The 23611-nt window shown below is 53.0% G+C and overlaps 2 protein-coding genes across 6 annotated transcripts in view; both read left to right on the forward strand.

Moving 5' to 3' along the window:
* Mst1r (macrophage stimulating 1 receptor) overlaps positions 1–11271 on the forward strand; it is a 13993-nt gene extending 2722 nt beyond the window's left edge. The window contains exons 2-20 of one of the 5 annotated variants that reach the window (XM_029543325.1): positions 2441–2629; positions 2715–2843; positions 2999–3169; positions 3485–3645; positions 3994–4159; positions 4267–4403; positions 4945–5106; positions 5201–5294; positions 5436–5648; positions 5734–5880; positions 5961–6126; positions 6295–6389; positions 6425–6671; positions 7027–7107; positions 7290–7471; positions 7553–7662; positions 7943–8108; positions 8477–8613; positions 10705–11142. In XM_029543325.1, the coding sequence (XP_029399185.1) occupies positions 2441–2629; positions 2715–2843; positions 2999–3169; positions 3485–3645; positions 3994–4159; positions 4267–4403; positions 4945–5106; positions 5201–5294; positions 5436–5648; positions 5734–5880; positions 5961–6126; positions 6295–6389; positions 6425–6671; positions 7027–7107; positions 7290–7471; positions 7553–7662; positions 7943–8108; positions 8477–8613; positions 10705–10966 (3015 nt within the window). In that variant the 3' untranslated portion in view covers positions 10967–11142. Of the gene's footprint in view, positions 1–2440; positions 2630–2714; positions 2844–2998; positions 3170–3484; positions 3646–3993; positions 4160–4266; positions 4404–4944; positions 5107–5200; positions 5295–5432; positions 5649–5733; positions 5881–5960; positions 6127–6294; positions 6390–6424; positions 6672–7026; positions 7108–7289; positions 7472–7552; positions 7663–7942; positions 8109–8476; positions 8614–10704 lie in introns of all 5 variants that reach the window. The other 4 variants (XM_021207055.1, XM_021207054.1, XM_029543326.1 and 1 more) reach the window with 4 other exon arrangements.
* Positions 11272–19442: 8171 nt separating this feature from the next.
* On the forward strand, positions 19443–23446 carry LOC110328626. The gene has a single exon (XM_021208057.1). The coding sequence runs from the start codon at positions 19448–19450 to the stop codon at positions 23093–23095; it is 3648 nt and encodes a 1215-aa protein (XP_021063716.1). The 5' UTR covers positions 19443–19447; the 3' UTR covers positions 23096–23446.
* The last annotated feature ends 165 nt before the right edge of the window (positions 23447–23611 follow it).

A 23611-nucleotide genomic window follows, 5' to 3' on the forward strand; every position in this document is an offset into this window, starting at 1 on the left:
GGTGCTCTTACCCGCTGAGCCATCTCACCAGCCCCCAGCCAATTCATCATTCTTAAATTTGTGATCCTCCTGCTTCAGCCTCTGGAGGCCAGGGGTGGGGAGTGGGGGGTGGGATGTGGGGGGTGGGGTTGGTCTTAGGCCTGTGCTGCAGGCCTGGCCGTGGTTGTGTTACTCTTGACTTGCTCATTTCTAGCTTCTGTTAGTGGAGGTGTGAAATTTACAGCCAGTGTTGCAGTGAAAAGTCATTTTTCTTTAGAACCTGAAGACCAAACCCAGGACCTCACACATACTAAGCCTCTACCACAAGTTGTGTCTTCAGCTTGTTGTTGTTGTTGTTGTTGTTGGTTTTTGAGACAGGATTTGCTATATAGCCAAAGCTAGCCTTGAGACCATTGTGTAGTTCAGGTTGGCCTTGAATTCAATTTTTTCCCTGCTTCCATCTCTCAAATGCTGGTATTACAGGCATGCACCACCAGGCCTGGTGATTTTTTTTTGTTTTTTGTTTTCATTTTGAGAGATTAAACTCATGGCCTTGAACATATAAATCTCCTGCTGAGCAACACCCCCAGCCTTGGAGTGTGTGTGTGTGTGGGGGGGGATCTTTAGCCTGTGCCCCTCAGCTGAGTATATTTAGGTTGAGAAGTCCTACGAGCAAGAATGTTTGGTCTGAGCCGGGCATGGTGGCGCACACCTTTAATTCCAGCACTTGGGAGGCAGAGGCAGGTGGATTTCTGAGTTCGAGGCCATCCTGGTCTACAGAGTGAGTTCCAGGACAGCCAAGGCTACACAGAGAAACTCTGTCTCGAAAAACCAAAACCAAATCAAAACAAAACAAAACAACAAAAAAACAATGTTTGGTCTGAACCTAGACAGGAAGTTAGAACCTCTCCCAGCTTAACTAGTGCGGAGTGGATCAGGACTGCATCGTGCCAGGCACCCGAAGAACTAATCTTGAGCCCTGCCTATACGCTGTAGGCATGGAGGTATGCCAAGTCTCCGAAGATATGTAAATCAGTGTTTATCCAATGAGTTCAAGTATAACACCATGCTAGTACCAGCCTCGGTGTGTACTCAGAATGGTTGATCCTAAAGACTAGCACCTGAGCCGGGCATGGTGGCACACACCTTTAATCCCAGCACTTGGGAGGCAGAGACAGGTGGATTTCTGAGTTGGAGGCCAGCCTGGTCTACAGAGTTCCAGGATAGCCAGGGCTAAACAGAGAAACCCTGTCTCGAAAAACAAAACAAAACAAAACAAAACAAAAGACTAGCACCTGGCTATGTGGATTCAGATTGAGTGTGGAACGTGTATGAGGAAGGGGACACTGAAGGCGAGTGTTTTCAGGGATAGGCACCTTTGTCAATCCTAGGACCCAAACTGAAGACTCCAGGGTGTCGAGGCAAGCAAGTAGCAGCGTGTGCTTACCTGAGCCACTGCCTCCTTAACGCCAGAGCCCCACCTGTGCCTGAGTCACAGCGAAAACAGTTGGCAAGCTTCCGGCTAGGGCCAGGCCCCTTTCCTTCTCAAGTTATGACAAGGTTCCAGTCCCCACCCAAGCAGGATATAGACCCAGATCGGGTGGGGTGTCTAGACCCAACTCTGCTTCCTCTTGCCCCTCCCCATCCCAGGTTCCTCTTACCACTGAGGCCCAGGAATGGGTTAGATCTGTGCGACCTGAAGGAGGCTCTGAACACCTAGGCCTCTCCTGACCCTTCTTGCTCCTCTAACCCAGCCCCAGCATCTTAAACATGTACACCGGCTTCCTACTGTCCTAGGACCATTCACGGTTCTGTCCTAAGAACTTACAGCCCCCAACAGTCCTGACTAAAAGCCATGGAGAGGTTTTCGTCCTGCAAACTTCTGAGGGTTAGCCTGCTCGTGGTCAGAGGGCCTTGTGTTTTTGGGTTTTTTTTGTTTTTTTTGTACCTGAGGGAGGTGTAGGTAACCGTAGGACCTATGGTGTCCCAGGGAAAGGAACCATGTTGCCAACCTTGGGAAGCCACCTAAACTCAGAATTCAGTCCTCTACACAAGTAGGGAAACTGAAATTCAGGAGGGACATTGGCTAAGATGCACGCATCGAGGCAGAGTGGAGCCAGCGGGGGCTGGGAGAGTACCCTGGACCTTGAAGGGTCCGTGAGGCCTCGGATAAATGAATGGATGTGTGGGTGGATTGGGTCTATGAGATTTCATAACGGGTCACCAGATGGGACAGAGCAAGGCAAGGCATGAAGTGAGGGATCTGGCTTTCTAGACTGGGCCTCCTTTCGTCCCTGCCCTTGCTGTCTCCATGGTGGTAGCAGACGAGGGGCAGGCTCTGGGCCTCCTCTAGCTAAGCACAGTGAGGGTCGCAGTTTGGGATTGCTGCTAGATTAACAAAAGCCCCCAAGAGTCACTGACCTGGCCCCGACTCTCCTCCCTGCCTTTTCCTTTGCCCCAGCCTGGTGGAGAGGCCTCTGGCCCCAGCTCCCGTTGTCACTACTTCCCTCTGATGGTCCACGCTAGCTTCACCCGTGTGGACCTCTTCAATGGACTGTTAGGATCAGTGAAGGTCACCGCACTGCATGTGACACGCCTTGGCAATGTTACAGTGGCCCACATGGGCACGGTGGATGGGCGTGTCCTACAGGTAGGTCCTTTACTCCACAGCCATCTGGTCCCGAATCCCTGTCCCCTGCCCCTGCTGTTTTTTTCTCATAGCTGACCTGTCACAGGTGGAGATAGCCCGGTCACTCAACTACCTGCTGTATGTGTCCAACTTCTCCCTGGGCGGCAGCGGACAGCCTGTCCACCGGGATGTCAGTCGCCTTGGGAATGACCTACTCTTTGCCTCTGGGGACCAGGTGAGGTGTGCGGGGGTCAGAACTTAGGGTTCGGGGTAATGGGAGCCCAGAGAGCCATTGATAGGAAGACCTTACCTCTCCAATCTACAAAGGAACCAGGAGGACCAACAGTTCCCACCTTTAACCATCCCTGACCTACCATTTGTCACCCTAAGGTCTTCAAGGTGCCCATCCAGGGCCCTGGCTGTCGTCATTTTCTCACCTGTTGGCGTTGCCTGAGAGCGCAGCGCTTCATGGGATGTGGCTGGTGTGGGGACCGGTGTGGCCGGCAGAAGGAGTGTCCTGGCTCCTGGCAACAGGACCACTGTCCGCCTGAGATCAGTGAGGTACAGTTTCCCCCAGCAGAGCACAGTAACCATGGGGCAAGAGGAGCACGGGGTGGGGGAGGGACAAGCAGGTTGCGGTGTGGGGGGGTGAGTGTCAAAAAGTCCTGACCACGATCTTCCTCAGGGCATCCTTGTCAGAGGGGATGACACATGGGAAACTTGGGTGGCAGGAAGTCTGATAAGGGCTAGCAGGTGACTCAGAATGGCCAGAGTGTGACATGCACAAGGCACATGGCAGGGGACTCTTGGGGAGGCAGGTGGGGCCGAGAGATTGCAACCTCACACAAACCCCTGGGGCTCTTCTCTCCCTTTCAGTTCCATCCTCACAGCGGGCCTCTAAGGGGCACTACGAGGCTCACCCTTTGTGGCTCCAACTTCTACCTGCGACCCGATGATGTAGTACCTCAGGGAACACACCAGATCACCGTGGGCCAAAGTCCCTGCCGACTGCTGCCTAAGGACTCTTCAAGCCCTAGGTATAACATGGTCCCTGCCTTCCCTATCCCTGATGAGAATGACCAAGCGGCCCCTCATTTGTGAGACCCAGTTCTGTGAAGGATATGGGACAAACTGTAATGGCTCTGGCTTCTTGTGCCTGAAATGTCCCTGTCCCTTTCGGAGCCTGTGTGTGCTCTACTTGTTTGTTTAGCTGTGGACTAGACAAGGTTAGCCCACTTGACCCTGTCCCACTCAATCCTGCCTGCCTTCAGGAGAGGGCATGGGTAGAGACGCTACTCTGAGGTTCAGAGAAGCCTTGTGACTTATGGCAGATGTGTAGCCAGTCCTACATGATTCCCAACGTGGTGCCCTTCCTGGTCTCCCAGGCCAGGGTCCCACAAGGAATTCATACAGGAACTTGAATGTGAGCTGGATCCCCTGGTCACCCAGGCAGTGGGGACTACAAACATCAGCCTTGTCATCACTGACATGCCAGCGGGCAAGCACTTCCGAGTGGAAGGCGTCTCTGTACAGGAAGGCTTCTCTTTCATGGTGAGGTCACAGTGCCTGGTCTTCGCCCTTGGACCCTGGGTGGTACAAGAAGGGTGGGCTTGGAATTAATGGTTTGTTTCAGCTGAGCCATTTCCACATCCTCTCAGGAGCCAGTGCTGACATCAATAAAACCTGACTTTGGCCCACGAGCTGGGGGTACTTATCTCACCCTTGAAGGCCAGAGCCTGTCTGTCGGCACCAGCCGAGCTGTGCTGGTCAATGGAACTCAGTGCCGGCTGGAACAGTAAGTGTTATCAGGTAAACTTATGGGAAGCCACAGGACCCTACCTTTGTGAGACTCCAACTGGTATCTGCACCCTGAGGTGGCCCTCCTGGCTGCTGCCTAAGGTCACCTCAAGTCTCAGGTACAGCACAGTCCCTATGCTCCCTGTTCCCCAACGGAGACAACCAAGCAGCCCCTTCCTTGTGAGACTCCCACCCAGGGAGCCTCACCAGGTGGGTACCTAGTTACTGCCAGTGTGGAGAGAGGAAAGTCAGTCATATGGTCAGTGCAGGGACCAGTACCAAGAGGGGTCTGCTGTCCCTTCCAGCCCAGAGACAAGAGAGCCCACCACAGAGACCACTGTCTCCAGCCAAGGATACAGGAACTTATTACCTCCCTGCCTTCTGGAAGGTCTTTCTGGGAGCCTCCTATCTCCAGTCCATGGAGTGTAGATGGATGGGAAAGACAGCCAGCAGAGGAAGTGGAAAGGATTAGTAAGCTCTGGAGGAGGTAAACCTGCTCATCCTTAGGTGTCCCTGTGCCCAATCCCTCCTTCCTGCAGGGTCAGTGAGGAGCAGATCCTATGTGTCACGCCTCCTGGAGTTGGCACGGCCAGGGTCCCCCTTCATCTGCAGATAGGGGGTGCTGAGGTGCCCGGTTCCTGGACCTTTCACTACAAGGAAGACCCTATTGTTTTGGACATCAGTCCCAAGTGTGGCTACAGGTAAGTTCCACCTCTCTGTCTACTTTGGCCTCCAGGACATGAGAGAGCCAGCTCCCTGAGTCCCCTAAACCCACCACCCTACCCTTTCCCACAGTGGCTCCCACGTCATGATCCACGGCCAGCATCTGACTTCAGCCTGGCACCTCACGCTATCATTCCATGATGGACAAAGTACAGTGGAGAGCAGGGTGAGCAGAGCGGGGGACGACCAGGAGGGAGGAAAGCTGGACCAGTCCCCGATGTCCAACTTCACCTTGCCCTGGGCTGAGGAGACTGGAGCAGCCAGGGGTTGGCCATTGGCCTAACTGCTTTCCCATGGGTCTCAGCAGTGTTCGGGGCAGTTTGTGGAACAGCAGCGTCAGTGTCGCCTGCCTGAATATGTGGTCCGAAACCCTCAGGGGTGGGCAACAGGGAACCTGAGCGTCTGGGGCGATGGAGCAGCTGGCTTCACGCTGTCTGGTTTTCGCTTCCTGCCCCCACCCAGTCCACTCAGAGCTGGCCTGGTCGAGCTGAAACCTGAAGAGCATTCAGTGAAGGTTGAGGTGGGTTTAAAGGTTAGGGGAGGGACAGCGGGAGATGAGGAGGCAAAGCCCAGCCTCTGGCTGATCTGTCCGTCTGTCTCAGCAGTATGTCGGGCTGGGCGCTGTGGCAGACTGCGTGACTGTGAACATGACCGTGGGTGGTGAGGTCTGCCAACATGAGCTCCGGGGGGATGTGGTGATCTGCCCCCTGCCCCCTTCCCTGCAACTTGGCAAGGATGGTGTCCCATTGCAGGTAGGTGACACAGCTGGCCCTCTCAGAAAACCATGAGCTGAGGATCTGCGGTCTGGGTTTAAACTGTCATCTGCTTTCAGGTCTGTGTAGACGGTGGGTGTCACATCCTGAGCCAAGTGGTTCGGTCAGTCCCAGGCAGGGCCTCACAGAGAATACTCCTTATTGCTCTTCTGGTCTTGATCCTGCTTGTGGCTGCACTGGCCGTTGCCCTGATCTTTAACTCCCGAAGACGGAAAAAGCAGCTAGGTAAGGCTCCCTACATCCATCTAAACTAAGCCTAACAGTACTCCCCACAAAAAACAGCGGCAACTTCAATCTCCAGACTGGGGAGGGTGGGGTCTCCCACAAGCCCTCAGTGGGACTTGGTCCCCGGGAGCTCAGAGAGGCCCAGCACCATGGGATGTCTTTCCACAGTCCTTACTCCCAATCTGGATGACCTGGCGTCCCTGGACCGGTCCCCTAGAGCCATGCCCCTGTCTATGTTCCGCTGTGGCTCTGACTACAGAAGTGTCCTTGGTGAGATGGGGGAGGCAGTAGAAGCCAGGGCTTGCCTTTCCCCACAGGTACTCACTCCCTCTCCCCAACAACACTCTCTAACATCGATGATACAGCTTCCGGGACTCCGAACCGTGAAGAATCGTCAGAGAGTAGGGATGGGACAAGTGTCCCACTGCTTCGGACAGAGTCTATCCGGCTCCAGGATCTGGATAGGACGCTCCTAGCTGAGGTCAAGGACGTACTGATTCCCCACGAACAAGTGATCATCCATACTGACCAAGTTATTGGCAAAGGTATGGGGGATAGGTTGGGAGGTGGGGCAGGGGCATAGAAGGGGTATTGTTGTGTGCTTGAGACAGCTGGAAAAATCCCCACTTTCACCCGCACACTAACTTGTGTGACCTTGAGGCCGCCAAACTTTTGAGCCACCATGCGGTCATCTCTGGAAGGAGGTTTTGGAGAATTTGCTCTTTGGTGGCTTCTGGTGTGGCTGTGTGAGCGCGAGAGGACTGTCAACGGCCCCACCATTGGGCTGTCGCTTGCTTTTAAGGTCACATTGGCCAATTTGGGGTTCTGAGGTTGCTAGTTATAAAGGGCATGCTGTGAGTCTGGGCATCGAGTCCTTCTTTACCCTCTTGCTCTTTCTAGGCCACTTTGGTGTTGTCTACCATGGAGAATATACAGACAAGGCACAGAATCAGACCCACTGTGCCATCAAGTCTCTGAGTCGTAAGTGACGCATAGGCGGGGTGGGTAGAAGGGTGACCTCAGGCTGCAGATCCTTCTTTCCTGCTATGCTGCCACTTTATTAAGTGAACCTTGCATGGAACCTTCCTCTCCCCGAACTGTTTCCATCTGACCCTTGTAAAGGACCTTCTTGCCCTTGGCCTGACCTATGCTACTCCGCGCAGGCATTACGGAGGTACAGGAGGTGGAGGCTTTCCTGAGGGAGGGGCTGCTCATGCGTGGCCTACATCACCCAAACATCCTGGCTCTCATCGGTATCATGCTGCCCCCGGAGGGGCTTCCCCGAGTGCTGCTGCCCTATATGCGCCACGGAGACCTGCTTCGTTTCATTCGCTCCCCTCAGAGGGTCAGTGATCACTGCCCAGGGTGGGAGGTGTCAGCCAGCACCCACCTCTGCCTACGCTCACCAGTCTCGTTGTGCCCCCAGAACCCCACTGTGAAGGACCTCGTGAGCTTTGGCCTACAGGTAGCCTGTGGTATGGAGTACCTGGCAGAGCAGAAGTTTGTGCATAGAGACCTGGCTGCTAGGAATTGCATGTGAGTGGCTCAAGTAACTGAGGTGAAGCAAGCGGGCAGGTTACGAGGATCTGCAGCTGCTAAAGGATACCTCGAGGGAGGACCCAGCCTTTGCTCTGCGGCTTTAGGCACTTTCCGTCTTTCTGGTATAGGGTTAGACACTGTGGTTCTTAAGGCCTTCATAGGGCTTGGAGCAGGTCGGGACAGGACCTGGTGGGAAGTCAGTTCTCGGGCAGGTGCCCAGCCACTGAGCTACAGGCCCAGCTGGGTTCCAGTTCAACCTGTGATTCCCTCTCCTCAGGCTGGACGAGTCATTCACAGTCAAGGTGGCTGACTTTGGTCTGGCACGGGGCGTCCTAGACAAGGAATACTACAGTGTTCGCCAGCATCGCCATGCTCGCCTGCCCGTCAAGTGGATGGCACTGGAGAGCCTGCAGACCTACAGGTTCACCACCAAGTCGGATGTGGTAAGGTGCCCTCTGCTCCAGGGCCGCTTGACCTCCGTGCCTTACAGGATTTTGCCTTGCTTTTCTGTATGATCCGAGTATAGAGACTCCCTAAATTAGGCAGCACCCATACCTCATCTGTCTTGGACAAATGTGGATCTGGTGGGGGCCAGGACAAACGAAGTTTGTAAATTTATCAGTTCCGTATAAGTAACCCAGGGCTTGCAGCTCTGAAGTTGTGAGAGTCAGGGGAAGAAACTTGTGTGCTATTGAGGAATGAGCTCTGGGCAGAGGGGTGGGAGTGAAGGAAGTGGAAAACCTGGGGGGATCCACCTGTCCCCAAACTTGGGGTGATCATCTGAATCAGTCCCCTCACTTTTCTCCAACAGTGGTCATTCGGGGTGTTGCTCTGGGAGCTACTAACACGGGGTGCCCCGCCCTACCCTCATATCGATCCCTTCGACCTCTCTCACTTCCTGGCTCAGGGCCGCCGCCTGCCTCAGCCTGAGTACTGTCCCGATTCACTGTGAGTATGTAAAAGGGAGCGGGGTGGGGCAAGGCTGGACTCCAGACAGGAGGAGGGGGCATTGGACCAAGCTCCTGCCTTTTTGTCTGACCCTTCGGGACAGGGAGCTTCTCTGGGGCTCAGTTTACTCATCTGTGTACCAGTCCCACCCCCCTCTAACCCCCCATGCAAGGAAGGACTCTGAGAGGACCTCACGGTTGCCATGGTAACAGCATTCCAACTCAGAGTCTGGGTTGAGGCCAGTGGTTTGGTTTCCCGGATCTCTTTTCCCACCCGACTCCTGCAAAGGAGAGGGGCTGTTTTCCATCTCTGCCACTCGCTTAACCTCAAAGAAACGATCTGCCAGCTCCCACACCAGCCCCTCTGCGTCTCCTGGCAAGGTCTTTTTTTTTTTTTTTTTTTTTTTCACTGCACGTTGTTCAGACTCCTCATTCCCAGGGGATGGCAGCAGCCCTGTCATCGGTGCCTGTGGGGTAGGTTTGACTCCCTAATCAGCTGGCATACCCCAGCTGTGCTCAGGTCTGCGTGCTTAGAACAGGGAGAACCAGGTCACAAGTAGAGTGGCTGATGACTCCTGTCCCGGGCTGGGCTCCAGAAAGGGAATGAGTAGCTCTTTCTTACAGCTCTCCCCATCTTGGCCTTGACCTTTCTATCATCTGTTTTACTAATATATATAGTTTGAAGTATGGAAATTAACTTCACTGCCTGCCTGCATCTAAGACAGATTGAACAGATTAGGGTGGGGATTTCTACATGGTAGGGCTTCAGTGGTAGGTTTGGGGGACTGGGGAGTGGGGTGGGGGAGAAACAGGGCTTGTCAGAGGGAGAGGGTGGTTGTGATGCATGGGAGGGGTGGAACTCATTCTATAGGACTGTTGGAGTTGGGCTGGCCCTGCAGAGACCAAGGGGCCAGGTCTCCATCCCAGGCATTCATCAGTCACTGGTCACAGGCTATACCCCGTGAGCAGATGTGAGACTGGGCAAGATATGTTCCCATCTGCCTAAAGAAGGCTGAAGCTGAGCGCCTACAACACGTAACACTCACAGCCGCTGAGAAAACGAAGATCCGCGTGGCACACTGCAGAGTGCACCCCTCAGAGAGAGCCCCTGTCCGGCTGGGCTCCGTTTTGCCCAACTGTAAAGTGGGTTTTATAACACTCCCCTCAGAGAGTGGGAGACATGTATAAGATACTTCGCACAGACAGACTCTAAGTCCAGGCAGCATGCCATCCCTATAACAAGGCATGCTCTCAGATGCAGCAGGCCAGCCTCCTGCTTCCGAGCCTCAGCTTCAGAGGGGCTCTAGGGGCCGCCTGTAGGCTTCTCTTTCAGTCCCCACTTAACTCTTCCAGGGCCATTTTGCTGCTGAGATTTTTGTTTGATGTTTTTGTTTCTTTCTTTTTTTTTTTTTTTTTTTTTTTTTTAAGACTGGGACTCTGTAGTAGCCCAGGCTATCCTTGAATGGAAATTCTCCTGCTTCAGCCTTCCAAGCCCTGGGATTAAAGGCATGTTTCACTGCGCTCATTACATGTTAGTTTGTTTTTGAGACTGGGTACCACTATGTAGCTCTGGCTATCCTAGAACTCACTATGTAGACCAGGCTAGTCTCAAACTCTTTATGTAACTAAAGCTGATCTTGAACTCCTGATCTTCCTCCCCCCACTTCCTAGAATTGAAGGTGCGTGCCACCGTGCCTGACTCTCAGGGTTTAATCTTCATTTTATATCTTATCTGGAAGAGGTGTGATGATCCTATTAGCTCCTAAGCCTCTTAGCCATGTGCTGAGGGTTTCACAAGTTTATCCCGTGAACCCAGTGCTGTGATTAGAAGAGGCCATCTAGGCATAGAAAAGTCAAGAAACATACCTGAAATCACATAGCTAAGGCCCCGGGCAGACTCAACGAAAACTCATTACTGCTAAGGTAACTGAACCTCTGTCAGGTATCACAATGTAGAGAGGAGACAGTGGTGTCGGAATGGGGCTCTAGGCCCTGACATGTGTCTTCATGTCTGTTTCGTTCAGCAGGGATCCGGCTGCCCAGAACCCCCGGGTAGGAATACACCGTCTACCTGATGTCCATCTTCTTACAGGTATCACGTGATGCTTCGATGCTGGGAGGCCGACCCAGCAGCACGACCCACCTTCAGAGCCCTAGTGCTGGAAGTAAAGCAGGTAGTGGCCTCGCTGCTTGGGGACCACTACGTGCAGCTGACTGCAGCTTACGTAAACGTAGGCCCCGGCGCGGTGGATGATGGGAGTGTGCCTCCAGAGCAGGTGCAGCCCTCTTCACCTCAGCATCGCAGAAGCACGTCAAAGCCCCGGCCTCTCTCAGAGCCACCCCTGCCCACTTGACTAAAGCCCTAAGTAGGCCACAGGCACTAGATCTGCTAAGTGGCCTTGAGCGAGTTCCAAGCTGCCTCTGGGCCTAGGACAAGCCTCAGCATGGAAAACCTCCACTCTTTAGCTTTCCGGGGCTACTGAAGGTGGGAAACCGGGCCCATTTGAGCCCCTTGTTCCAGCATGAGCCAGTGTAATTTTTGTAGCATGTATTTATGTAATGTCTGTTTTGTACCTGTTTTTGGAATCCAGCAGTGATCACAGAGATACTACTGTGTAAAATAACGTAAATGAATAAATAAATAAATATTCGAGCACAAGTTATGGTGTATGCTGTGAAAGAAAAGCACATTGAAGAGATGGAGGATTGCTTCGGAGAGACTGCGAGAGCGGTGAGGGAAGACTCCCATGAGGCAATAGTCTTACTGCAGCTCTTTTAGGTGGGCATAATCTATTAGAAGCCAGATTCGGGTTAGAGATTTTGGGCAGCTTAAGTAGCATGTGCAAAGGTCCTGTGGCTTTAAAGGAGCTGGATCAGTCCAAAGGCTCCAGGGCACAGGGAGGATGAATGTGCCCAGATTCAAGTATAGGGCCTTGTGGAACCAAGCGGGTAGGTTGAGTCTCCAAGCATGTGACATCCAAGATGGCTTCTTCCAGGGCTCAAACTAGCCACTCCACTGTTCCCCGCTTGGCAGTTTCTTCTAAGCTCCCTAGGTAGTGCACATACATGTACATATGCCGTCATGGTATGTGGACTCGCCTGCCTCCCTTCCCTGCCAACACTGCATTTGCAACCTTGAGAGGGAAGATCTCACAGAGAGAGAGGCGTCAGCTCTATACTTGCTAGGAGCAAACTATGAAGGCCCAGCTTCCCCAGCTATTTATATTCTCAAGGACACCACACCATAGCTACTGCTAGAGGGGCATGCTTGTCTGGAGAAGAGGAAAGCCCCACCCCCTACCGCTCCCCTAAGCTCTGACTACCAAAGGGGCTGGCATGCTCAGGAGCCTGGAACGAACGGAGTAGAGATTGCAGTAGTAGCTCTCCTTTGCTTAAGCCTCCCATAGCTTTGTCCATTCCTCTAGTTGGATGGCTCCTGGGTCTGTAAGGAGGGAAGGCTTCCTTGCCAGGAGCACCTCAAAAATGCTCTGTAACAATGGGACCCTAGATTTGGAGCCAGAGCTCCTTTCTAAAGCAGAAAGGTGTCTCCGGAGGACTGCTACCCTCTGGCTGTCTCCTGCCCTACCTACAGGACCCCTAAGGCCTTGTGTTTGAAGTTAAAAGGAGATGCTTCCTCTGGGAAATGGGTGTAAACGTGGGGAGGGTCCAGGCAGTGGGAGGCAGGTGGAGCCAGCTTCTCAGACAGGTAAGGAGGCTGGAGGCTGCAGCCCTGCAGCCCTGCAGCCCTGGCCACTGACTGCTTGGCCACAAGTGGGTGAAGACAGGACAGCTGCGTTGCTTCTAAGCGTGGAGAGAGGTAATGGAGTTTCCTGAGGCATCCCAGAACTGCAGTCCCTGGACCAGTTAGGGAGGGGTTTGCATACTTGTAAAGACTTGTGGCCTTGTATCTCTATGCCATGAGCTTGTGTGTGATGTGAAGGGCTTATTCCCTTGTTGGCTCATCTGTTCACTAGATAGCCCCACAAAGGAAGCACACTCTGGACAGAAGGGTGACTGACCATAGAAAAGGGACCCCAAGCCGGGCAGTGGTGGTGCACACCTTTAATCCAAGCACTCGGGAGGCAGAGGCAGGCAGATTTCTGAGTTCAGGGCCAGCTTGGTCTACAGAGTGAGTTCCAGGCCAGCCAGGGCTACACAGAGAAACCCTGTCTCGAAAAACAAAAAAAAAAAAAAAAAAAAAAAAAAAAAAAAAAAAAAAAAAAAAGAAAGAAAGAAAAGAAAAGAAAAGAAAAGAAAAGAAAAGAAAAGAAAAGAAAAGAAAAGAGATCCCAAGAAGGGATTGAGAGGTGGAGCTGAGGGGGCATTGGGTTTCCTATGGAGCTAGAACGTGGGACTTGTGGTCTGACTGTCATGTGGGGAAGCTTCAAGCCCTGCCAACATTCCCTATTAAGCTGACAACGTTCTCCCTTGAAGGGTAAAATAAATTCTTTGAGCAGTCACCCCTCTAACATGATCTTCTAGGCCGAAGGGCCCTCTAGAGTCAGAATTATCGAGAAAGGAGCTCCAGTTAAGTAGTAACTTGGGGTACTAGGTTTTGTCCCCCGACGTGCTCAGCAGCTTCTAGGCTTGGAGCTCCAGTTTCAGTCCTCCGACAGCTCCAAGTACAACCGGGGCAGTGGTTCTCAAGCTTCCTCATCCCGAGACCCTTTAATACAATTCCTCATGTTTGGTGACTCCAACCATAACATTATTTCCTTGCTACTTCATAACGGTAGCTTTGCTACTGTCATCAATTGTGACTAACGTAATATCAATTGTAACGTACTATCTCCAAGGAGTGGTGGTGACTCACGGGCTGAGAAGATCTGATCTAGGGTGTCAGGAGTTAGAACTGCCTTAGGATTTCAAAATTGGTAACTGGGCCACCAGGGGAGACAGATAGGGAGAGTTAGTTCTAGGTCCCTAGATGGGGTGGGCCTACTTGGAGGCTTCTTAATGGCCTTTTTGCCTGGCAGAGGTTGGGCTATCTTTCTTCTCATGTGTATGTGTGAGTGCATGTGCGTGTGCGTGTGCACGTGTGAGTGTGTGTGCATGTGCGCGTGCGTGCGTGTGTGTGTGTGTGTGTGTGTGTGTGTGTTTACGTGGTGGTGTGGCTGAGACTGCTCAGGTACAATGAATGGTTAATGGGAAGGAGAAGTTCTTAACAGATTTGCTAGGCCTAGGCCTCCCACCAGGGTAGCATGGCAGGAGAAGAGTTTCCTTTGAAGACCCTGGAGTCCAGCCTTCCCACCAATAGCTGTGGACACAAGAACTAACCTTTCAAGTCACGCATTGATGGTGCACACCTATAATCCTAGCACTTGGGGTCTGAAGGCAAGAGGTTCAAGAGTTCAAGGGTAGCCTCAGCTACATAGTAAGTCCAAGCTGTTACAAACATATCAACCCTCTGTCTTGTCTCCTTCTAGGACAACCAAGTGGAGCTGAGGGCAAGCAAATGCCTGTAAAGACTAGGGGAGGCCATGGTGGGAACTGGGACTGAGGAAGCAGCCGGTGACTCACAGCCTCCTGACTGCCCACTGGTGTCAGTGCTGTCTCGCACCTGGAAGGCATGCACTGCGTAGACTGACCTGCTTTGATGGGAGAACCAGAAGTCTGGCCCGAGATTCCCAATATGCTTTATCTTACCCTTGCTCCATTGGACCTCAGGGGGCCTGGCCTGCTGTGCTTCCTATTTTGAGTTCAGTTGGTAGGAACTGAGGGAAGTGACTGAAACATCAAAGGGGCTCAGCATGGCTACCTGCAGAGGGATCCCGATAGCCGGTGTTCTCAATGTCAGAGAGACCTTCACCTCTCCCCTCTGCTTCCTTTCAGTTGGTTTAGGTGACTACTGGGCGTTTAGGATCTAGGATCTAACAGACCAATATCACAGGATCCAATTAGCTTTGGAGCCAGCGCTCCCTCTCCCAGGCGAGGAGTTCCTCCAGGGATATTGCTGGGCCTTGGAGAATCAGAGGCCCCAAAGGAGATGGCACTGTCTCTGGGCTGTATGACAATGCTATCTAGCGTCAGCTATGCATTAATAAGTTTTGCTTACCTGTTCTGTCAAATCAAGAACCCCCCTTTCTCAAAGGGGAAAATGTATGCCCTGAGCAGCTCTAGTCACCCCGCCAAGTAAGTGGGTGCCTTGGTCTCTTTATCTCATATTCCCTCCACAGGCTCTGTTTCTTACAGGGTCCCTGAAGGGAAGGCTCTCCACACACCCCTCTTGCAGACATGGTTGAAGATCTCTGCACTGTAACCATGAAGCCATGCGTGCCTCTGGCAGCCCGCCCTCACCTCTTACTTACACTGGCATTTGGATCGGGGGTCTGCTCCCTGTAGAGGAGCAGCCAGCTGTGACCAGTAGCCAGTGGTGGCTGTGCCGTTGCCCCCCCCTCCCCCTTCCTTCTGGGCTGGTGCGGCTGGCTATCTTTCACGCAGGGTTACGTAAGCTTGAGTCAACTGGGGCTCAGAGCGGTTCATTGTGGGCTATTTTTAAGCTGCAACCCATCACAGCAGAGGGGTCAATGCACCAGCGGCTTGCAGGGAAGGGTGTTTAAACATCTGTTATTTAAATTTCTCTGTGCCTTACAGCTCACAAGCCACATCCTCTCAGCACTGTGGCTTCTGCCTTCCACATCCCAGATTACTAGTGGATTATCTTGCCTCACCCTCTCCCGTTCCCTGAGGCTGGGGTTCTTGTCTCTGGCTGTCTTCCTCTGGGGGTGTACAGGTGAGACAGGGACCAGGAGGTGTCGACTCCTTTACAACAGGGCCTTGTCTCCATGGGGTGAGTGAACCTTGGCCAGGATAAACTGCAGGGCAGTCAATGGTCTGGACTTTGTGGTCCCTCGCACTGTTCCAGAGAGGAGGGAAGGGGACACAAGTAGAAAGTTAAGGCCCCTCTCCATTTCCCATCGGCATCGAGATGGGGTTGGCTCGCAAGAACCGTTAGGATCTTTTCAGAACCCTTCCTTTGTCTAGACTCTCCTCTGCTAGATGGAATGGCGTCCGTACACAGCTCTCCTACTACAGATCTGCAGCCTCAGACACACATAAGCTGATGTACAAGGCCGAGAGACAAAGCTCTAGGGAAATAAGCCTGGCTTTCTGATCCACTGTTAAGTATCCGACTACACCGGGAGGCCATTGAAGGCGCCTCTGATCTTAAGGTTTTTTGAGATGTCTAGAGCATTCCCAGGGCACAGGGTATTGAAGGCAGGTGTACTAGAGAGGTGCAGAAGCAGGAATGTTATAAAGCTAGCTGCCTCCGAAGAATACAAGGGAGCCCAAAATAGGGTCTGTGTTGGACAAGTGGACCAGGCTGACCTAGGAGCCGCAGGACTCCTGGGAGAGCATAAACTGCCCCTTCAATGCCTTTTCTGTCACTTGTCCACATTCCCTAGGGCCTATTGGGCAACAGAGATTCATTCGGCTTGATCCACAGGGGTGAAAGTTTTCTCCCAGGGTGACTGGGTCTTCTCCCCAAGTGTTGGGGGGGGGTCTTCCACAGTGCCCATTTGGAAGGTGAGGGGACTGCAGGAGAGAAGGCAAGCTGGTCATTTGTCTTCACATGGGAGACACCCTGTGGGCTCACCCTCTGTCTTCCTCAGCTCCTCCTTGCCCCTCCTTGCACGCCCCCCACCCTCTACTCCAGGCCTTCAGCCTGGGGAATGGGCTTAACTTGGGGGAGGGGATTCCAGGTTACTATGGCAACACATTGGCCCTCCTCACTTCCCAGAATCAGAAATAGAATTGGACGCCCTTCTTCCTGGAGAGAGACTATTTAAAAAACAAGTCGGGGGGTGGGTGGGGGGTGGGGGACAAGGACGACATAGGGGCACTATCCCCAGGAACTGAGCTAAAGGGGCCTAGGCTGGAAGCTTCTTCACCCCTCCCCCTCAGCTGGATGAGATAGGCACGGCCCCAGCCAGTCAAGGCTTCAAATGACAGAGGATGTAACCTGGCCACCTAAACTATGATGCAGCTGGCCCATATTCAGTACTGTCAAGTTCCTAGGAGGGTGCTTGCTGGCTGAGTACTCCCCATAGAGAGCAAAACCTTTCCCAAGCCTGAGCTACCTGCTAAGCTACCGGGGGAAAGCAGCTACAAAGACAGCTTTGTTGGTTTTCTTTAATATTTCTTTCTTTCTTTCTTTCTTTCTTTCTTTCTTTCTTTCTTTCTTTCTTTCTTTCTTTCTTTCTTTTTTCTTTCTTTCTTTCTTTCTTTCTTTCTTTCTTCTTTCTTTCATTCATTCTTTCTTTCTTTTAAAGATTTATTTGTTTTATGTATATGAGTACAGGGTAGCTGTCTTCAGACACACCAAAAAAGGGCATCAGATCCCATGACACATCTGAGCCACCATGTGGTGTCTGGGAATTGAACTCAGGACCTTTGGAAGAGCACTCAGTGCTCTTAACCACCACCACCGAGCCCCCGAGAGACACAGTTTTAAAGTGTGGGGCTTGGGGCTGCAGCTCCCAAAGGAAAGGCCTGTTGGCTCTCCCCGAAATGTTCATTACTGCACAGCCTCCATGAGGTACCCAGTGGTAGCAGCACCACGCGTTCCTACAGTATGGGTCCAGAGTCAGGAAACCTAGCTTCCATGACTCAACTATACAAATGCCTCATGGGCCATACTTTCTTCACCTGTAATAGACCCTGTAGTACCCAGATCACTGAGCTGCTGTCAGGCTGTGTCCCCGCACAGAGGAAGAATGGGATCAATCTTAGCCACTGCTTTTTGGAGGGGGAGGGGGTGGTTTCGACGCAGGGTTTCTCTATGTAACTGTAGCTGTCCTGGAAGGTCGCAGACCAGGCTGGCCTCGAACTCACAAAGATCTGCCTGCCTCTGCCTCGCGAGTGTGCCATCACCCCCCCCCCCAGCAAATCACTGTTATTATAGTTCTAAAGGATGTTTTGCTTCATAAGTGGGAAGGGCTTGCTTTCTTGGCCCAGACCCTTTAGCTGGCTCTGCTCTCTCTTCCTTTAGGAGACTTCGGGACAGTTGTTCACAAAGGATCGCAGTCCTGGAAAGTCGGGGGCGGGGGTGGGGGGAGTATGCCGCAAGCCTCACTTCCGGACGAGGTAGAAAAGGAGCTCAGTCAAACAAGTTGAGCAGGGGGCGGGTCAGGGGCGGGGCGGGGTGTCTCTTAGGATATCCCACTTCATTTCCCCCCCCACCCCATTCTTCCCAAGTACAGTTCAACTTTGAGATTACATAGATATTAGAGGCTGCTGCCGGTTTCCTCATCATGAAAAACCAAGGCGCTTGCTCAGACCAGAAATGAATAGTGTTCTGCAAGGATGGGTGTGTTGGAGAGAGCCTGCAGACCCATGGGCTCTTCCACCTTCCCCGGCCATAGCACAGTGATAAGCAGTTTGGTTCCTTGGCATCCAAGCAGCCTATTCCCTATCTTAACTGAAGAGGGAGGGTGGCACAAGGGGCCTGGAATGCGGCTGAGTCAGGCTCTGCCCAGCAGCCAATCAAAAAGGTGCAGATGCAGCGCAGTGCAGCCTTAGTCCCCAGTCGGTCACACACAGCCTCGCACCCCACAGCCAACTGTAAACACTATTTTTAACCTCTGTGAAAACATGTTGCTTCGCAGCCTACAGCTTCGTTCTCCACAAACCTGTTTCCTGGGTGGAAAGACTGAGCCCTGAGGGGATCAGAGCCCTGGAGTCAGCTGCCAGCTCAGAGCTGGAGGAGAGAGGAGGGTTTGCTGGCCCGAGGCAGAACGTCCAGGACTCGGGTGTCCAGGACTTGGGTGTGAACGACCTGTTCTCTGGCTGCAGAGCCGTGTGGACCCTCAGGGTGCCCCTGGGTCTAAAGGGATGATGATCCAGGTACACTGGATTCCTTCCTATCCCTGTTTCCCCATTAAAGAAAGTGTGTGGGGGAGGGTTACTGATCAAGCCTAAAAGCTTCCTTTTTTTTTTTTTTTCTAAACATGTCTACTCATATCAAGGCTTTGTCTAGCTTGTCTTTGCTATATATACAGTACTGTTCTGAGCACACACACCGTGTTCAGTCTCCTACTTGCCATGTACTCATTGTGAAGCTGGCCCTCTTCTTACCAGATTCTCCACCATTCCCCCATCTTGTCATTTGTAATTGCCACTTAGTTAACACTACGGCTACTGCATCCTAGCCCTGTGCCTACCGCTATTCTCTCCTTCTGGCCAGGATGAAACTGACACAATGTGACAAGAGCTAGAACATTCCAACTTGAAGATTCTGAGGAGAGGCTCCACCTCCACCACCCCCATACCCACTCCTCCAAGATACTGGCCCAGGGCTTCAGGGACATGTGGCTCTGGGGAGGGGGCTCTATGAGGCACAAGCAGAGGAAAACCATCTGGAGCAGCAGAGACTGCCAAGGAGTTGCTGTCCCTGGAGCGGGAGCAGAAGCAGGGAACAGGGGAGGGGAGCCGGAGAGGCTGAGTCTGGGTCCCTCACCCTCTTCTGTCTCTTAGACTAAGGCAGTAAGAGGCTTTGCTCTAGCAAAGGGCCCAGCATCAGAGAACCCCCCCCTTCTCCCCTGACTATTCTTCTCCCTTGACCTTACCTTGGCCCCCTGAGACACTGTCCTCATTGAGGGGCTGGCCTGGAGTAGAGTGGTCACTGGTTGATAAAGGAGGGACAAAGCTGGCCTATAGAAGTCCTAAAGTCCCCACCTCCTAAAGTCCTCAGGGAAGCCCCTCCCCCCATCTTCGGGGTTGAGGCCTCTGTTATCTCATAAGTTGTCAATCTCCAGGTCACTGGGGGCAGTGATTGTGTGGGGTCACCATGGCAATGAAGTGGGGGCAGGGCACCTAGGGCATGGAGCAGGACTATGGAAGACACCAAGAAGGTGGGGGGCCCTGATCCATCGGGCCCCCAGGGCCATCCACTGCCTAGCAGCCAGCAGCTAAGGGGTGGCTTTAAAGTGTCCCAGGGACCATGGATGAACCCCAGACCCCTCTACTCGAAGCAAGGGCTATCACTCTCCACCGGGGCCATCGCTGATATGGCCTGCAGCTCAACCTCTCAGGCTCCTGCCTCTCAGCCCGTGCTCCAACTACTCCATAATTCTGCTCAGGTCAACTCCCAGTGTGACTATGCCCGGGCTTCCCAGGACACCCCGAGATTCTCTTCTAACCCATACCCAAACCCCACTGTGGGAACCCAAGAGCATCTCCTCATGGATGATGGGACTCAGACTCTGCCGATGCCCACAGACAACAACGGCACAGATGACAAAGCCCAGTACAGATTCAACCTCTCCCAGAATCAGTTACAGATTGGGAGGGAGAGCAAGGCTCCAGCTAAAGTCCTGGTAGGCTGGGGCAAAGGAACCTGTAACCTTGGCCAGATGGCCCCTGGGGGCTCCAGGAAGAGTCGATGGCTACCCTACTTCCTCTCGGGAGAGAGTGGTGTAGTTGAAGGCCAAGCACCTCTTCTGACTATGGCCCAGGCTCCAGTCCAAGACCAGAGGCATGAAAAGTGTCCATGTCTGGCTCAGTCTCCTACCCTAAACAAGGCGACTTCTTCACCGTCACTGCCTCTTCCAACCTCAGTGCCGGCTTCTGTCGCAGCTGTCAACGGATTACCAGGACCTGCTGCAGTTAAACCTTACACGTATAGTCCCAACTACCTGACTAATACCACTGCAGCCGCTAAAGACCTGCCTCTTGATCTAAAGAATGGGGGCAACCAATTGTCTGTTCTCTCAGATCCTTCCAAAAAGGACAAAGTATATTTTTTCCTTAAGGAGACTCCTCCCACTCCAACATCTAGTCCAGCAGAATTTTCACCCAAAATCCAGGACCAAGAAGTTGCCAAGATGCAGGTGCCAATCCAGCAATCTGAGCAGCCTGCAAAGAAGTGTCTAGTCTCCAGGCTAGACACCTTAACACCAGCCTCAGAGCTTCTAGATGCTTTCAAGACACAGAATAGCCATAAGGTTTGCAGCTCTCAGCCAGACAAGCAGCCCCCCAACGCCTGCAACAACAACAACTGCTCTAATGTGCCACTGCCGGCCCTACAAGGAGCCTACAACAAGCAGTCCCTACCCCAGTCTCCCAGAGGAGTCATACAAAATCCCATCTCTGGTGCCCCGACCTGCCAGCTCCAGGATGCTGTCGAAGACCACGTGTTGGTATTTGATATGGCCACAGGCAACACAAGGATGGGGTTGTTGTGCCATGATCCCACGGGCTCACGGGCAGTGCTTGTAGGTCTCACACCCAACCACCCATCAAATCATGTTTCTGATAATACGCTGTCTCCTTGTTCATTATCCAGGCCAATTCTCTCCCCTAACAGTGATCACCCTAGCCTCTGGTCTACCACAGCCGTGCTGTCTAGCCCTGTACCCTCCAGCCTCTCAGCTGAAAGCTACCGAGAGGTATCCCTGGTTCCCAAGGAGGCTAGACACAACCTAGAGCCACGGACTTCCCCTGGCACCGAAAGCCCGATCGGGATGCTTGCCAGACCTGTTGTACCAGGGACACCCGTCCAATATGGTGAAAAGATACCAGCCCAAGTTCCTGATCCTGGCTGGCCCAAATCTGATGCTGAAAAGATGGGTACTGACCACACCATCTGGAAGCTGGACAGTCCCACGGTCCAGCCTAGGAAGTTGCAGTGGATAAATCCAGATCCTGTTTCAACTGTCGATATCCAGGTAGTATCCAGATCTCCACTCCAGGAGAAAGCGGCCAGTACTAACCAGCAAGCAGCTCATCCTGGTGTTCCTCAGGCTGAGGGCACTGGACAAGTCTTCCTCACTGGACAGAGTTTCCTCAATGGGCAGAACCTCCTGGCTAGACAGCCACCTGTAGCTGAACAGGGCCCCCTATCTAGTCAGCTTCCCTCTACCAAGCAGCTCCCGCTTACCTGTGCGCCTCATCTCACTGAACAGACTCCTCTTCCCAGACAACTTTCCCTCACTAGACATGGGCCCGTCCCAGTGAAGCCCCCCACCACCAAAGAGCCCCCCTTCACCTCTGGGGAGCCCATCCAGCCTTCTACTCAAGAGAATGAACCTTTGTGCAATGCTACACATGTGGGAATACTCAGAGTACCCCTGGCTCCTGAGGGGACCTGTATTTATGTGAACAGAGATAAAGTTGAAAACAATAGGGTTCAAAGGCCCAGCGTACATCCTCCCCAGTCCTGGCAACCTAGCAGTCCCCACAGGGCCCAGCAGGAACAACTTTCTCTGATCACGTTTACTGGTTGTAAGGATTTGCCCATATCCATGGTGGCCACTGAGTCCACGAATGGACACCAGTTCAAGATGGCCTCTGAGGACATTACACGGGCATCAGTGGTTGCTCACCTGGGCCTTCTCCGTGGGAACTGCTATGAGTTAGTATCCACTGTGGACACTGTACCAACGCAGTCAGCTGTTCACTGTAACCGCTCCTCCAGCCCCTACCAGAAAATGGCGGCCATCGTGATTGATACTGGCACAGGATTTACCAAATGTGGACTGGCCCAAGAGAACCATGTCCTCAGTGTGGTACCCTCGCAAGTCCAGATGCTGCAACACCCATCCCAGGGCCAGCCCCAATACGTGGTACCCGAACACCAAGAGGGCTCCTACTCAGTACTGAACCGAGGAGTGGTCTCTGACTGGGATGCTCTAGAGGTGCTGTGGCAACACCTGTTCTACTGTAAACTGAGAGTTCAGCCTGAGGAGATGGCCGTGCTTGTGGCCGACTCCCCCATCTCACCACGAACCAACAGAGAGAAGGTGGCCGAAATACTTTTTGAGCGTTTCCACGTGCCAGCCATGCAGACGGTTCATCAGGCTCTGTTAACACTCTATGCTTATGGGCGCACCACTGGGCTGGTTGTGGGAAGTGGCCATGGGACCTCCTATGTGGCACCCATCATCACTGGGGACCTTGCTCCAATTGACACCTACCGGCTGGATGTGGCTGGTGCTGACCTGACTGATTACCTGACTCAGCTACTCACGTCTGGTGGCCACTCGCTACCCAAGGGAGGGATAGCCAGACAGATTAAAGAGGCCTGCTGTTACGTGGCTATGGATACAGCAACTGAGATGGTCCGGAACCAGTCCCAGGTTCAGGTGGACTTTGTGCTCCCAGATAAGCATGTTATCACACTGGGCTCCGAGCGCTTCTGTTGTCCCGAGGCTCTCTTTCAACCCAGTCTGCTAGGTCTCAACCAGCTAGGCCTTCCACAGCTGGCCCTGCTAAGCATCAGTCGGTTGGAGGTCAAGCAGCAGGAGCAACTGCTGGCCAATGTGGTGCTGGAAGGTGGCAGCACCCTGATAAATGGTTTCCCTGAGCGCCTGAGACAGGAACTGGGTCCTGGAGCCACCGTGCTGGGTTCTCCCTACCGTGCAGTTGCTGCCTGGCTTGGGGGTTCCATCATGGCATGCCGGGACTCCTTCCAAAGCCTGTGGCTCACTCGCAGGGAATATGAAGAGGAAGGCCCGTGGGCTATCTACAAATATCAGCTGTGAGCACATAAACTGGTTCTGCTTGCTTTACGTACTGTTGCCTGGTTTAGGTGGAGGGAGGTATGGAGAATGTAAGACTCCAGACACCGGGTCAATGAGGGGGATTCTTGTGCTCTCAAGGCATACCTAACATCAATACTCAAGAACCCCATGAGCCCTGGCAATCTGCCCTTTCCAGAGACCCCCAGAACCTCTTGGTTGTCATTGTCTCCAGTCTGGTTTGACCTTTACTGCACCCCAAGGGCAACCACAGAAAATGGCTGCTGTGGGGTTCTGCCCTGTTGCCCTGACGACAAGTGCAATTACCCTTGATTGCCAGCTTGTTACCATGGTAATTTCAAACATAATGTAATAACCCACACAGCCTAGAGTGAGTCATGAGGTGGGGGTGGGGGGGCAGCCCCTTCCCCTAGCACCAGAGGGAGGGATTGCTTCCTGCTCCCTTCGTGGGCCTTCTTCTGGGGGCTGAGGCCAGCAACATGGATAGTAGTAGCTTAGCAGTCCCAAAGATGGCAGGGG

This window comes from Mus pahari, chromosome 10 (genome assembly GCF_900095145.1).
Source record: "Mus pahari chromosome 10, PAHARI_EIJ_v1.1, whole genome shotgun sequence".
In the NCBI taxonomy this organism is placed as follows: Eukaryota; Metazoa; Chordata; class Mammalia; order Rodentia; family Muridae; genus Mus; species Mus pahari.

Coding starts and splice junctions, on each gene's coding strand:
- LOC110328626 (XM_021208057.1), top strand. CDS start 19,448: ATGGAAGACACCAAGAAGGTGGGGGGCCCTGATCCATCGGGCCCCCAG.